The 16,469-nt window shown below is 42.5% G+C and overlaps 1 protein-coding gene across 5 annotated transcripts in view; it reads right to left on the reverse strand.

Annotated features, from left to right (window-relative positions):
• AGL (amylo-alpha-1,6-glucosidase and 4-alpha-glucanotransferase) overlaps nucleotides 1-16,469 on the reverse strand; it is an 83,806-nt gene that overhangs the window by 29,350 nt on the left and 37,987 nt on the right. For 3 of the 5 annotated variants that reach the window (XM_069737432.1, XM_069737430.1, XM_069737433.1), the window contains 11 exons: nucleotides 12,156-12,322; nucleotides 11,837-12,040; nucleotides 8,906-9,087; nucleotides 7,541-7,655; nucleotides 7,331-7,454; nucleotides 7,130-7,232; nucleotides 6,088-6,185; nucleotides 4,159-4,298; nucleotides 3,702-3,889; nucleotides 1,619-1,742; nucleotides 272-435 (listed from right to left, as the gene is read on the reverse strand). In XM_069737432.1, the coding sequence (XP_069593533.1) occupies nucleotides 272-435; nucleotides 1,619-1,742; nucleotides 3,702-3,889; nucleotides 4,159-4,298; nucleotides 6,088-6,185; nucleotides 7,130-7,232; nucleotides 7,331-7,454; nucleotides 7,541-7,655; nucleotides 8,906-9,087; nucleotides 11,837-12,040; nucleotides 12,156-12,322 (1,609 nt within the window). Of the gene's footprint in view, nucleotides 1-271; nucleotides 436-1,618; nucleotides 1,743-2,191; nucleotides 2,316-3,701; nucleotides 3,890-4,158; nucleotides 4,299-6,087; nucleotides 6,186-7,129; nucleotides 7,233-7,330; nucleotides 7,455-7,540; nucleotides 7,656-8,905; nucleotides 9,088-11,836; nucleotides 12,041-12,155; nucleotides 12,323-16,469 lie in introns of all 5 variants that reach the window. The other 2 variants (XM_069737434.1, XM_069737435.1) reach the window with 1 other exon arrangement.

The raw sequence follows: 16,469 nt of genomic DNA on the forward strand, positions 1-16,469 counted from the left end.
TATACTGCCAAACAGTTTCTATATACTTGTACAGTAGATTTTGCACATTGCAGCAACAGAATAATGTTTAAAATCTTTAATATTAACAAGCTTCTACTATAACCTTTCCAGTCCACTGTTCCAGCTCCTGCATGCCCATCCTCGATTACACAGACGCAGAACCAGACGAGTGACTACCAGACATGGCTGAGCAATTCTCTTTCAGTCCCATACAACCACTATTTTGTCTTTTATATACTGATGACTGAATAATGAATAGGAAGATTCTTACCGTGATGGGACTCTCGTTGTCATGTGTAACATCCATGAACAGGGCGTGGGCGATTCCAGGAACCAGCGGTCTGAGGGACGGCTGCACGAAGGATCCCACTGGTTCCCCACCATAGCGATACACCAGCCGGCCTTCCTCATGGCTGTTGTAAGCACTCATGGCCTCTGGGGAGAAAAGACCCTTGTAGCTTACATCATATCACAAAGAGATAGGACAGATATGGAGAATGTACAAACAGATGGTGAATGCATAAGAAGCGGCCCGTATGGGCGAGCTCATCTATATGACTGGTGCACATAGTGGAGGGACTCTGAATTTAGCCGTGTGCTCCATTATGATGATGTTATGGTGTCACCTATATATATCTATCACAGCTATGACTTGTAAAGAGATATGCTGATATAATTTGTAATACTCTTGTGTATTATATGTATGTTTAATCCGCAATTTCCACATATGTTCTTATTACTGAAATTACTGTACTTAGCAATGAAACTACTATAAAGGAGTATATTATGATCCCAATGGACCCTCTACATAGAAGATGTCTGATCATACCACCTGACAGGGAATATCACTAATGGCGCCAATACACATTAGACTAAAGTCAGCCGAACCCGTCGATATCGGCGTGGTTGGCCGACTGTTAATTGTGTATCGAGGCCTTTGAACTGTACTATGACACATTATGTTGGGGAAGAGAAGGGGTCGGCCTGTTAATTTCCAAAAGCCGATCCTTTTGTTCTCCAGGAGTCGATCACAATGGAGTCTGGCGAGTCTTTCATAAAGGAGCATTCGGCCGAGCCGAGCGTTCCTGCGTATTGGGGAGATAGCTGTCGGACGAACGATCTAATGTGTACGGGGGATTTAAGGCTATGTCACATTTGCTCAGAGCCTTATGTAGCATAACAGCAATGACCAATATAGACCCCTCGCTCCATGTGCGTTATCAGGGATTCTGGAATGGCTGGTCTTACAGTTATAATTTGTGTGTCCTCTAAAATACTCCCAAACCAGCACCCTTTAAAGTGAACCTGTCAGCAGGATTTGGCTAAGTAAACTACAGACACTGTCAGGTTGGCACTGTTATACGGATTACAATATCTGGGGGGATGAAATCAGTCTTGTGGTTCTTGTGTAGTCAGTGTTAGAAGATGATGGTACTTAACGGCGTATCCTATGGTAAGTATATGGAGTCTATCATTTACTAACACATTACAAGATGAGCAGATTTTATGTTCTGTATTAACAATTACACGGCAGGCTTACATATGTCATATTGGATTATCCAGTTAGAAAAGCAGAAGTCTTAGCAGAATTAATGCATGCCAAAAACCAGCAGCCTACCTCGTATAAGGGAGCTAATGCCCAGCCTAGTAACAAACACATTGTCCAGATCCTCACTCCCAGTGAACAGCTCAGCTACTACATACAAGTCCGGGCGCAGCTTCCTAGCAGCATCCAGCAAGTACTACAAGTAGCAGGAAATGCAGGAGGAACAAGAGAGGGGGCATGCAAGAATCAAAGGATCAAGACCGACAAGAAAAAAGGGCGAGATACAAAACAGAAAAATGAAAAAGGATATCAGAGAAAAAAGAAAGGAGAAGAAGAAAAAGGTGAAACCATGAGGAAGAATATAAAGAATAACAGAACGACAGAAAAAAAGAAAGATGAGAAATGAAGGGAAGAAGTGGTGGGAAAAAAAGAAGTAGGGTGAGGTGGAGTACTAGGCACAGATGTGTTCAGGGTAGACATGGAGGTGCATGCACAGACGGCGCAATAAAGGAAAGGTGTGAGAAATTAAGGCGAGGAAACGGTAAGGAGCAGAGAGTTATGGGGAGAAAAAGAAAAACACGGCAGCATTTAGTAATTGAATGCAGCATTAACATTCTCCAGAGCAGCAGTTCCGCGAGCAGATACCTCGAATGAGGCTGGTTATCCCCAGGTGGTTGACAAACACATTGTCGATATATTCACTGCCTGTGAAGAGCTCAGCAATCACATACAGATTGGGCCTGACTGACCGGGCTGCGGCCAGCATTTCCTACAGACACAAAGTGCTATGTATGACACTGTTCACACACGTCACAGACGAGGCTCACAAGTTATACGGCTCTGACATTGCTACTATACAGACGTAAGAGTGCTCCCTATACCCATCCTGCAGGAGGGGAGGGGGTTAATACATGAGTAATGGAATCCTATGGCTTCTGGAAGCAGATCACATTTATAAGCACTCGTTCATACTATCAGTGGTGACCACATATTCATGCACTGTGTCATGTCTGCCACTATGGCAGTCCCTCTCCATACACCCCATTGGTTTATATGGACGTCACAGAATGGGATCCCTGCTTGGGGCCTTCCACTATATATAGGCTCTTCGTCCGGGGGCCCAGGCTGGTTATTTGTGACACAGACCACCATGGAGTTGGCACGTTACAGGAAAAAATTTGATTATCAGGTCTTCCCTTGTGAATCACAACTTACATGATTACTTTACTTAAAGGGATCTTCTGACTAAATTCCGTCAATAAATTATCCACAGGATGGTAAGAAATGAGGAACGGTGAAAGCCTTACTGCTGGCACCCCTGTGCCAATCATAAGAATAGGGGTCACAAAGTCCCCAGTGTGAATGGCGTGCTAGTGTGGATGTTCATCTATGGCTGATGAAGCTAACAAAGACATTTTCCTACATGAGCAGCCATGTTTTATAATGGACATATGCCAAAGCGTGTACATAGCTTGTACACACACTCAGAAACTTTTCTGAAAAACTACAATCTCTTTTCATAGGCGATGATGTCTATAAAAAACACCACAATTTCTTTCTTACCCACCCGCTTCAGGTCTGGCACCATCTCTCTGCCACTGCCCTGTTCTTTGCTGCTTGTTTGCAGAGCTCACGTCACCTAAACAGCGCTGCAGCCAATCAGTGATCTAGGCAGCGCTGCCCATGTACCCAGCACACGCTGCTGAACTCACACGATGAAAGCACTGAAGACAAACAGCAGAGAACGGGCAGTGGCGGCGAAATAATGCTAGACCAGAGGATAGGGGTAAGTAATACTCTGTATTTTTATAGCCCTCCCAGCCTATGAAAGAAAGATTTCTGAATGGGGACAAAGCTTTTTAATAACCTCTCCTTTGAAACCCCCTTAAACATCCCTCCTTTACACATGACACAGCGCTTTAGATAGAAATATAAAGTATGGAGAACCTGCATAAATATTAGGCTGGAAAAGTAAGCTTCCCATTATTGGGGGCAATTCTATTAGCAAAGAACACGCTGCCTGGGACACTATTCTGCTGACTCAGAAGCTTGGGGGGATTGCAATTATTAAATCAAGACATCATAATGGACCAGGACTCACCCCTGACGCTCACATATCACACACACCGCACCTGATGCTTTCCATTTTGCCTACCTCAGCCACGTGAATAGGGGTAGAATGACAGTTGTCAAGCCGGACTCCATGAAAGTGAGTGGCAGTGATTTCTGTGTATTTCTTCATGTGATCCCACAGATATGGACAGTCCGATGGCTTGTCACCATACCGCAGCTTCACGCTGTCCCCCCAACATATCAGCTCTCTGCGCAGGTACACGTTGGAATCTAGAAAGAGAGGATCATTACCAGGTATTATATGTGCGGCCATGTGTAATACTGATTAGGCAATATCGATATACTCAGTGCGGATTCCCCACAAACACGCCCCTCCACCATCGCATACAATTTCAGTATAATAAGAATTCCAACTTTAGACTCTGCAGCCAATTTCCAATACCAATTCAGTCATTAATGCAAAAAAAAAAATGTCCCACATCTCACATATCGGGACATTTCGGCGCCTCGCCTACAGTACACAGTGAATTGAACTGTACCTGGTCCAGCAAAATTCCGCAGCGGATCATCCCCCATGACCCAGCCATTGTGAGCCATGAAGAAGCATCCTCTGTCGGGCTGGTGCATGAATGGCTCCTCTTCTTGTAGGGTCATTTTTCCAAATGGGAACGTGAAATAGCTAAAAAAATAAAAATAAATAAATTTCACAGTAAAGCTTGGACTACACTATCGCTTCAGGGGATAGTGAAAGAACCCAAAAAATCTGACTTTAGATACCACAAAATAAAGGATCTCCCCAATTATATAGAGTCAATGTAAATGGACATTGTGTATGAAAGAGTAAGAAGAGACTGGCAATATATATACATGAACACACACTCATCAGCATTAACGTAAGTGGTGAAAGGTATCAGCTGCATCACTGGCGGCATCTTTTATGCAACTTTAAATACCCCCATTTTGGACACAGTTTTGCTGATTTTGTTTTTGCTTTCCCGTCTTCCAATATGTTTCTCTGGGTGCGTACAATTACGACAATACCAAACTTACAGCTTTTAGATACCATATAGTTTTTTGTTTATAATATTTTAGAGGCTTGAAAAAAATTGTGAACTTTGTAAAAGAAATAAATAAATAAAATATTTTCTGAGGCCCATACGCTTATTATTTTTGTGTTGATGGAGCGGTCTGAGGGTTTGCTTGTTTTTTTGTGACGATCTGTAATTTTTATTGCTACCATTTTTGAGAACATACAAAGTTTTTATTGTATTTGAGTGGGTGGGCAATTCTGGCGTTTTTATTTTACTTTGTTTGCAGCATTTATCTGATGGGTTAAATCATTTTGTATTTTCATAAATGTGACTTTTATGGATGCTGCGGTACCAAATATGCTTATTTTACTGCTTTTATTTTTGCATGAGCAAAAGGGGATTATTTGAATTTTTATATTTTTTCTCATATTTTTCGAAACTTTTAATCTCACTCTCTTCAAGCCATTTGTATCGTGTGGCTCACATATAATACGTTTTGTAGTGATTGGCAGCAAGACACTTGTACTGTGAGGGATGGGAGCAAAGTTTTGGATCGGTGACACATGAATAGACAGAGAGAAAATGATGGAACAAAACCATTAATGGCCTCAATATTCTTACTGAGTGTGAAACGCACCAGTAAAACCAGAATATCTCAATAATTAATATCAATTAAAAATTATTAAGACCATTGGAAAATTACTGCTCAGATTGCAAAAATAGTAGCCATTTTTATAATATCTGGGATGGGGGTCTAAGGGGTGATGTTTCTCCTTGTTTAGGGTGATATGTCAAGCCTGGCACGTCAGAGTGAGGAGACTTAAAAGCCATGCAAGCTCCTCTGGGAAATTAGATATGCAAATTATCTCTTCAGAGAGGAAGAGGACTAGAACTCTAGCGCTATCAATTGGAAGCGGCGATTCTAAAAAAAAGCCATTATTGACCCTTAAACGAGCCATTCAATATGGCTTACATTATCTGGAATAATCTTTATATCAGTTCGCAGCCGTAGGGCTCATTCACACGTCTGACTTTTTCATGTGCAAGATAAATGGACCAATAATTCTGATCACCCTTTCATCAGAGTTTGATCAGATCACGTTCCAAGTGTCATCCGTTTTTCTCGTATGTGGAGAAATTAAAAAAAAAGTTTCTCCACCATCTCCATTTTGACAGTCCGTGAAAATCGGACTGCACTCAGATGTCATTCAAGCGTGATCCGATTTTTTCAAGGACCCATTGACTGGCATTGCCAATGTTGATCCGATCCCCAGATCAAAATTGGACAAATGAAAAATCACAGAGATGCTAATGCCGCAAAGAATATCACAGGTGCGAGTGCTATCCATGAAAAACAGGGATAGCCCTTGTATGTGAAAATCGGAAGTCTGAATGAGCCCCAACTGATTCCTAACGATCCCGTTTAATCGCCGTTACCTGGTGACAATAGGATCTTTTCTGGTTATGGCTCCAAGCTTCGGACCTTGATTTGCCAAACGTTCATAAGTCATGGTCCCCAAAATACAGTTCACTGCCTAAAAGCAAGAAGACATAAGCAAAATGTAAAACGTGCACTACAAGGAGAAGCTTAGGGGGGCAGCCTGGCTCTCTTCACTGTCCATATACCCACGATAGCACAAATGGAAAGGGACTGCTGAGATGTGATGCATGGAGCATTTGTATAACATATGTCACACTAGGAAACTCGTAAGGAAGTAGCAGTAATAATGTGTCAAATGTATGGGTAAAACTGCAAGAACTTGGGTCAACTCTATCTACAGTACACGATAATGCAGAAGTTGATGAGCATTGCTGTATTGGTTCATGGCATCCAGCATTTATACCCACACAGCTTTACACTTCAATAGATCTACACGTTTTAGGTGTAAGTGGAATGACAGTAAATCTAACCAAGCAGACCACCTATGGGAATGTAATTAAGCACAGATGTACCGCAGCACGTAAATACAGCTGTAATCTCCATGTTTTGTGCTGCAGTTACTTCTCTAGACCTTTATTAATATGTCACAAGGTAGGAAAAAATAACCGAAAAGTGCAGCCCGTGAAGGAAAGTTCCTGCTGAGGTCAATACATCCAGTCTGTCGGATTAAACGCCCCCTTATACTGCCACCCTTAAATGTGTAGACCTTGTGACTTTTGCACCTGAGTCTTCACTACAGATTTTATTACTATTAATGTATGGTTTATGCCACTTCCTTTTGATATTCTCCAAAAACTTTTTGTCGATTAATTTTGGTGGACAATTGACTCTCTGTTTTTGTAGCATTCCCATACATGGGAGAGGCCTGACAAACACTTGGTGCGGAGCCGGAAGACGCCGGCCGGGGACTATAGGGAGAGATGCGACTGGTCCAATGACTTCCCCGGATCGGTTTCTCTGGCGGCATGAATCTAATGACAAGTTCCATTTAATATCACGAAACAACTGAACGGCGCGTGCTGACATTTCTAGAGAGACCTGCTCATGGTGGAAGTTCATCTGTCGGTGCTTCTCAGCATTCAGTTCTTCGAGCCTCTTGCGGAACCAGTTGCAGCATTCTTCTATAGCTGCCGGCCCATTACTGCCATCACAAATAGGTTACACATGAGTCTACGAATATAAAGGCAAACTAAAAATAAATCTGCATGATATCTATCCACCCAAATAGCCAACACCCACCTGTTTGGTATGAAAGTACTGAGAGCTGTGTCCATGTCCACGGTGCTTCCGAAACGTCTGTATTCTGGGTCCTGGACAATCACTAACTGCGTTTTATCAGACTTTGTTCCCTGCTTCTGGGCACCTGAAGTACAAACACATCAACCCCTATTCTGGTGTGTGGTTGAGTACGGATTAGCTCTGTATAAGTAATGTACGTGGCCTCCTTACCACCAGTGCTGAGCAGGGCTCGGAACTGCTCCACAGCTTTAGCCACGTTGACTTGGTAAAACTCCCAGAGTTTGATTTTTGGGTATATCTCCTCCCATATGATGCCACGGATATTCTGCAAGAAGTATAACATAGATGAGGGGGTCATAGCAGATCGGACGCATGTGGCTGGGGTCTGTGTACATCCTGCAATACACACGTTTGCCCCATTGCTTGGCACAATGTGACTACTCTTTGCTGCAGAGGTGTTTGCATGCAATCTCCTTATCTCACTCTTATTCTAGAAGCCACACCTAATATATCAATATTTCATGCTGGGATACGCTACCGCATTTTCACCGAGCATGAAACTCTATGTACTAAGCAAGGAATGTACGCTATATCATACCACATCGAAAATCAGTCCACAGAGCTGAAAGCTTATGGTCTAGGGACTACTGACCTGGAAAGACCCTGGGCCCCGCATTTTTCAGGTTTGGCAACTTTACAAGTTCAATGAATCATAGACTGGTCAATTTTCTTTACTTACTTTTCACACAGAAGCATTTTGCTCAGCTCAACAGTTGGCTGTTTTGCATGTGGACTGCATGAAATCATAAAATATAGTAATATGAACGAGTCCTTAAAGGCAATCTGTTAGTAATATCAACCCCTCCTCCCACACTGCATATACTGTACGTGATTGCAGGTCTTCGAAATGTAAATCCATCAGCACCTTTATATCTTCTATCTGTTGCTGCATTACTGAGTAAACAGCGTTTTTACTCATATGCAAAGGAGGTGTTAGGTGCTCTTGATGTGACAGAGCACTTATCAAGCCAATGCCTCCCCGAGTTGTTTCCCTGTCCAGCAGCTTGATTGATAGCTCACAATCTAATTTACTTTCTGGCGCCTGATGTCACACAGACAGGGATATATCAATCAAGCTAAAGAAGCAGGTGCTGGGTTGAGATTCAAGCTCAGAAGCCAGAGGCTCTTTAAGAGCCCAGAGCACATAACGCATCATTTACATATGCAGAAAACAGTAATTACTCAGAAATGCAGCAACAGATAGAAGGTATAAAGGTGCTGATAGCTTTAGATTTTAAAGATGTGCATGACCATATATGTGGTATGGGAGGTTGATCTTATGGACAGATTCCATTTAACGCAACAGTGACATCTTCCCAGACATCAGAGAGGATCAACAGAGGCACTTCACCAGCAAGCGTGGCAGGAGAAAAGCTCCTTCCCAATGTTGCTGTTAGGAGATCACATAAGCCCGTGGCCATCTCGTGACTATCGATTTTTACAAGACAATAAATAAAACTCTATTGAGGACTGAACACCTGTACGGGCAGTGACACTTCGCTCACTGGGACGTACATTCAGCTGCTGGTCATTCTGAATTAGTGCAGGAAGCCCCCGGGCAGCGTACTTTCCATCCGCCACATTGCAGGTCAGATGCCACAGGGCTCTGTCCAGGAGCCACGCCGGCTTCAGGTGCGGGGAGTTCACCAGGTTGTATCCGCACTCCGGGTGCTGCTGGATCCATTTGCTGTTAGAAGCTGTTGACAAAAAGAGGGAAATCAGGTCAGGTACACTCGGGATGGATATGGAAAAATCAAAATATCAGTATTTCCACCAATGTACGTTGCAATCTTTGGTGTAATAATTGCAGTGGCGACTGAATGAAGCTGATCCTGCTGCAAAAGTGACCGCTGAGAAATAAGAGCCTCATTCACAGAGAAGGGACATATTGATTTACATGTTCTCCAAAGATACAAGTCCATGGAGGAGCTCCTAGATTTATTTATTTTCCTCATTTATAAAGCACCAGTAATTCCACAGTGCCTATCACTATGTCTCTGGAGTGAGGGAGGAAACCGGAGAACCCAGAGGAAACCCACGCAAACACGGGGAGAACATACAAACTCTTTGCAGATGTTGTCCTTGGTGGGAGTTGAACCCAGGACCCCAGTGCTGCAAGGCTGCTGTGCTAACCACTGAGCGACCGTGCTGTTCACAAGATGAGTATATAGCCATCTATAGATGTGTCTCATAATTGATCTCATTGATTCAGTCCGTGAACTGCTGCCTCCCTGTAAGACCTGAATGTAACTCTACCCCTCGACTAGTGGCGAATTTTTGGGGCCCTTAAAGTACATGTAGCAATTCAACAACTTTAAGAAGTAAATGCACAAAATAATGTACAAGAGTATAAAATGGAAACTCCAGAGGATTCCCTATTAAATTATTAATTTATGGCTCCCAAATGTATAATTTTTTTTTCCTGGCGTTTGACAAGTGTTAACTCTTTGAGTACAATATAAAGTGTAATCTCATTTTAGTCTCCTAAACCACTGCTATTACTATATATGTAATGTATCCTGTACCCCCCACCTGGCACCATAACGCTAAACGCCCCAGAATATCATTGAAAAAAAAAAACACGTCTAATCCTTTGGTGCCCGCTACATTAATTTCTGGCCGCAAGTTAAATGGGAGGCGCTGGATCCGGGAACAGTGGAGCTTCAGAGCCAGGAATAATGCCCTCCAGGGTTTACTAGATAGACTGCACACTGTTCAAGGTCTCCTACAGAAATCTCACACATGCTCGCTGACTGCCAGCTTTCTACAGGGGACTACGTCACTATCAAACCCTGGTGGGCATAATTAGGGTCTCTGAAGACGGCACCGGGATCCAGCACATCCTACTAAACATCCTTAAGTCTGCAATATATGGAGCAGGCGCCACAGGATTAAATGCATTTTTTTTTCAGTGATATTAAGGGGCATTTAGCGTTATAGCACCATGATGGGGGACATAGGTTACAGTAACTGGTATGGTACTGGGGGTGGATTTTAGAAGGCCAAAGTAACATGACAGGCTTAGCTCAAACTAGGGATATATATCAGAAATGTGGGTGGAAAAAGTTGCCGATTTTGTCACACACCTCATTTGAGCAAAATGTGTTACTTTTTTTTACACCACTACTGACATTTATTTTTATTAAGGTGGGATTAGTGGAGGGATCAGGGCCTCTCTCCTCCCACAAAATGCAATTATGCTGGAATTGCCTTAGATCAGGGGTGGGAATCTTTTTTTCTGCCAAGAGTTATTTGGATATTTACCCTAATTTTTCAGATTATAAAAGACGCGCTTCTTTTCCCCCTTTCTTTTTTGTCTCCCTAGATGCAGGGACTTCACTGACATTTTGTGAAAGCACGTGGCCCGCCGCAGTCTCGCACCACCAGCCATCCCCTCCTCCCACATGCCCCACTCCTGCGGCAGCTGCCAGCTTCCTACAGCACGCGACTGCCTCCTGCGACCCCGCTCCACCACAGCAGCCCCTTCTCCGGTAAGCTACCGTAAAATCAAGACTATAAAACACACCACCATTTTATAGAAAAAAAATCCCCTATTTTCCACCCCAAAATTTGAGGTGAGTCTTAATTAATAAAGGGGATGGGAGAACTACAATACCCAGATAGATTAGCGAAATTAGGATTATTTAGTCTAGAAAAAAGACGACTGAGGGGCGATCTAATAACCATGTATAAGTATATAAGGGGACAATACAAATATCTCGCTGAGGATCTGTTTATACCAAGGAAGGTGACGGGCACAAGGGGGCATTCTTTGCGTCTGGAGGAGAGAAGGTTTTTCCACCAACATAGAAGAGGATTCTTTACTGTTAGGGCAGTGAGAATCTGGAATTGCTTGCCTGAGGAGGTGGTGATGGCGAACTCAGTCGAGGGGTTCAAGAGAGGCCTGGATGTCTTCCTGGAGCAGAACAATATTGTATCATACAATTATTAGGTTCTGTAGAAGGACGTAGATCTGGGGATTTATTATGATGGAATATAGGCTGAACTGGATGGACAAATGTCTTTTTTCGGCCTTACTAACTATGTTACTATGTCACTATAGTCCACAAAATACTTGTGGTCTTTCCTGATGAAGAAGTCTTTTGTACTTTGAAATAAACGATACACCGAGACTGCTGTATACATCACATAGGAGATACCAACACAGCTGTAAACATCACATGAGGCACTGATACTGCTATACATACATTATATAGGAGACACCTAAACCGTTGTATACATCAAATAGGAGACAGTGAAACTGCTGTATACATCACATAGGATACACTGAAACTGCTGTATATACATCATATGAGACACCTCCCCTACATGTAATTACTTATACCAATTAAATCTATATGAGGTGTTAGATTTTATTCTATACTGAAGTCTTAGAAAGCTGATGGCACCTCACGTGCATGTACCAGCCGTGCCCTGCAGTCTTACCCGTGTGGTTATAGACCACATCAGTGATGCTCAGCAAATTCCATTCCGTCCTCATCTTCTCCACCAGTCTCCCAACATCAGTCCAGTTATAGGTTTTCCCCGCTCTAGAGAAGTCTGGATTTAGTTGCAGCTGGTCAGCCAATGAGTAACAAGACCGAGAAGTTCCCAGGGTCTGAAGGGGTGTAAAATGCACCATATTGTAGCCTACAAAATAAAAAATACATCAACTAAACTGATAACGGAAAGGATCACCAATGTCATTCAGAACACTTGCAGACCATGAGCATCAATAACGAGCAGTGTCGGACAAAAGTGTTACCTGACTCCTTGGCTACTCGCAGTCTGTCCTCCCACTCATCAAACGGCCCCAGGCATTTGGAGAGGAAAGTCTGAATGGTGATGCAATCCAAGGCGAGAACTCGGTTATCAGCTCCAACCCTCAGCACCGGATTCACCACGATGTATCCTTCACCGCTCTTCTGTTTCCTGTAGAGGAAGAAATACAACTGTGAGACAGTATAGTGTTTGTGGTACACATGTTAAAACCAATAATAATAATAATAATAATATATATATATAATGTGTATACCACGCTTCGCCGGACTTGGTAAACATGATATTATGAATAGCAGTGTAGCACAAAGTGTTTAACCCTGCTGTTCTGTTGGTCAAAAATGACCGACTTTGAACTTCAATATTCTTTAAAATATTCAAGATGCGGCTCTGAAACCCGTGGCCGACCGACCCATCCTCATTTAAGTCAATCAACCACAAGTTTCAGAACCGCATCTTGAACACCCCAAAAAATACCAAAGTTCAAAATAGGTCTCCCCAGACCGAACAGAACAGCAGGGTTAAGGAGGTTGTCCGCTAACATGATAATGGCTATCCTTTGTATAAATCATCAGATTGTCGGGGTCCAGTGTCACACAACGTAAACAGAGTCACAACATCACAGCTCCAAACACCGTTTAATGGTCGCTCTCAAATATTGCAATTTACAGCACCACAACAGCTATGGCAGATCCAGTTCTGAACAAATGCCAGCGAATCCTGTAAACTAAAATAATCTCATGCGACGTGCTATATTTGCCAACCAAAAGCAACACAACAACGATGGAAAGAGAAAAATATCAGTCTGAATAGCGCTTTATTCTCATGGTCGACTTCAGATTCTACACTCTGCTACGTGCTGTAATACATGGATGCTGCAGAAAACAAAACGATCCAAATTGTTAATGAAATACAATTGCAAAAATCTGTGCCAAAAATCCAAGACTTTAAGTAAAAAAAGAAAAAGTCACCAAAAGGCATCCACATCTTTTTAAGATATGTGTCATAGGGAACTAAAACCTAATTAAACTCTCCTTCATAAGATGGCGACTGGACGGGTTCTTGATGGGAGATATCACCGAGGTGGTTGGCCTTGGTAATGTAAAGCCTGGAAAGTAGGTTCCAGCACAATTAGTGCTAAGAGGTTTTTTTTTTTTAAGAGAGCAGCATGGGTCTGAATTTTTAGGAGCAGTCAGAAAGAGATGGGCAGATCTGGCTGCTCCCATATCCCCACTCTGGCAGCTCAGCTGCTTCATTCCTGGTCTATGTGTGTAGAAGGAAAGACCCTGTTCGTTTCGCTCAGTCTCTGTCAAAAGCTGAAGGTGCAGGACTGATATTTAAAAGGGGCCTGTGATATATGTATGGACTATTCTGATTGCTTTTCTACCTTTGCGCCATGACAAGGCTATTTAGTTTTGTGAGCTGGAACGGTTTATGGACTTTTAATAAATTACTTACTATTTGCACATGAGAACTTGCAGCCTGTGCCAACTCAAACCGCTGTCACCGGGAGCCAGGATCCCTACACTTTTTAGACATTTCAGAGCTGGGCAGCAATTTCTATCACCCAAACTGTGGCCTGCTATATATTAGGAACATTAAACCTACAATAATAAGAACAGTATGAGAAAAAAGGATCTTCTGCAAAGTCTGGTAGAAACCTTACAGAGAACAGGAGCTTCTGTTGGCTGACAGACGTCTTGGACAGTCTCTTTTTGCAGATGGGGTAGTGGGGCAGGTCTTCTGCTCCAGCCTCTTACAGAGACAAGTCCATTGTGAGGTGTTTGACAAGCATGAGGAAGCAAATTGTTGATCTTCGTGACACCTAAAAGAATTTTTGTTTTTATCGCAATTTAAGACCGAATAGGATCAACACAGAAGAGGATATCGAAGGAAGGAACGGCTGGCATTCTGTATATTTTACATTTAGGCCCGTATTCATCAAGACTGGCTATTTGCGCTCCAGTCTTGATGTAGGGTACACTGGAGTAAGATGTGCCAAATGCATTAAGAGGTGTGTGAGTCCTACAGAGAAGCTGTCAGTCTATTCATGCTGCCCAAACCACAGGCAGCATGTATCACAGCCTGGCTGCACAATTGCTCTTGTGTTTCAGAAAAAGCATAGTTTAAAGGTCCAGCCGATCTTTAAATGAAAGAAACTGGAAGGCTTCTCCCAGCGCTGCTGCAGGTGATGGAGAGGCCTCTCACATACGTGTACTTAGTGAGAGACATGTCAATCATCTCTAGTGGAGTGGTGAGAAGCCGGCCAGCAGCAGTGCCGGACAAGACTCGTCATTACCTATAGTCTTGGATCTTAAGGCTATGTGCACACGTTCAGGTTTTTTCACGTTTTTTTTCACTGCCATGTGCCGCCCAGAAAAGGACAGGATGCTATTCACAAAAAGAACAGATGTCAGGTGAGAAAGATGTTTTTTAATGTGTATAGAAGCATGGCAGAATTGGAGAAATTACCGGTACTATATGATGGGGAACAGGATGGGACATTCCTACAAGATGATGATCGGGATGGGACATTACTACAATATAGGGACCAGGACGGGACATCACTACAAGATGCTGACCACGAAGGGACACTACTGCACGAAAGGGACCACGATGGCACATTACTACAAGATAGGGACCAAAATGAGACATTAATACACGAAAGAGACCAGTATGGGCACATTACTACAAACTGTTGACCAGGATGGGACATTACTACAAGATAGGGACCAGGATTGGACATTACTGCAAAATGCTCACCAGGATGGGCACATTACTACAGGATTATGGTCAGGATAGGACATTACTACAAGATGAGGACTAAGATGGGACTTTACTACAAGATAGGGACCAGGATAAGACATTATTACATGACGGGGAACAGGATGGGACATTACTACAATATAGGGACCAGGACGGGACATCACTACAAGATGCTGACCACGAAGGGACACTACTGCACGAAAGGGACCACGATGGCACATTACTACAAGATAGGGACCAAAATGAGACATTAATACACGAAAGAGACCAGTATGGGCACATTACTACAAACTGTTGACCAGGATGGGATATTACTACAAGATAGGGACCAGGATTGGACATTACTGCAAAATGCTCACCAGGATGGGCACATTACTACAGGATTATGGTCAGGATAGGACATTACTACAAGATGAGGACTAAGATGGGACTTTACTACAAGATAGGGACCAGGATAAGACATTATTACATGACAGGGAACAGGATGGGACATTACTACAATATAGGCACCAGGACGGGACATTACTACAATATAGGCACCAGGACGGGACATTACTACAATATAGAGGCCAGGATGGGACATTACTACAATATAGGCACCAGGACGGGACATTACTACAATATAGGCACCAGGACGGGACATTACTACAATATAGAGGCCAGGATGGGACATTACTATAAAATAGGGACAAGGATGAGACATTATTACAAGATGGGGAAACTACTACAAAGTGGGGACATAACTAAAAGATGTTGGTCAGAATTATTATATTGTGCTAATTGTCAGACAATATTACCGTATGAGGCCAATATGGCCACTTTTTTGTTTACTTTAGTTTATACATAAAACAGTATTTTTGTTCATACTTTATTTAGAATTTTTTTTATATATTTTTTCAAATGGTATTTCCTTTTTGTGTCCCCTAACACAAAAAGGAAATACCATTTGAAAAAATATATATAAAAAAATTCTAAGTAAAGTATGAACATTTTTTGAAGACACTAAAAATACTATTTTATGTATAAACTAAAGTAAAGAAAAAAGTGCACAATTGTTATCTCCGCACCTGTAATGACTCAAGCTAAAAAAAACCCCTGTAATATAACCCATTAGATGAATGTCATTTAAAAGAATAAAACATAAAACAAGCCAAAGATCTCCCAAAAAATTACCAAAGGGTGTATAGGAAAAACAATATGATACCACAATATGATACCACTACAAATGTCAAATTCACATTGTTTTTCTATGTGTGGCCAATATACTCAGCCGAGTTTCAGACACGTACTTTAGACAATATACTGCACTGCTGTAAGATTCTCCTCCTCCCACTGCCCCAAATTTGGCAGAAAACCTGTGAAAAACCAACACAGCAGTCTGCTCTCCCCAGACACTTCACAGAGCTCAAAGAATTGCTTGTCTTAAGGCCCCGTCACACATAGCGAGATCGCTAGCGAGATCGCTGCTGAGTCACAAGTTTTGTGACGCAACAGCGATCTCAGTAGCGATCTCGCTGTGTGTGACACGTACCAG

Source organism: Ranitomeya imitator, chromosome 8, assembly GCF_032444005.1.
Source record: "Ranitomeya imitator isolate aRanImi1 chromosome 8, aRanImi1.pri, whole genome shotgun sequence".
NCBI classification, from domain to species: domain Eukaryota; kingdom Metazoa; phylum Chordata; class Amphibia; order Anura; family Dendrobatidae; genus Ranitomeya; species Ranitomeya imitator.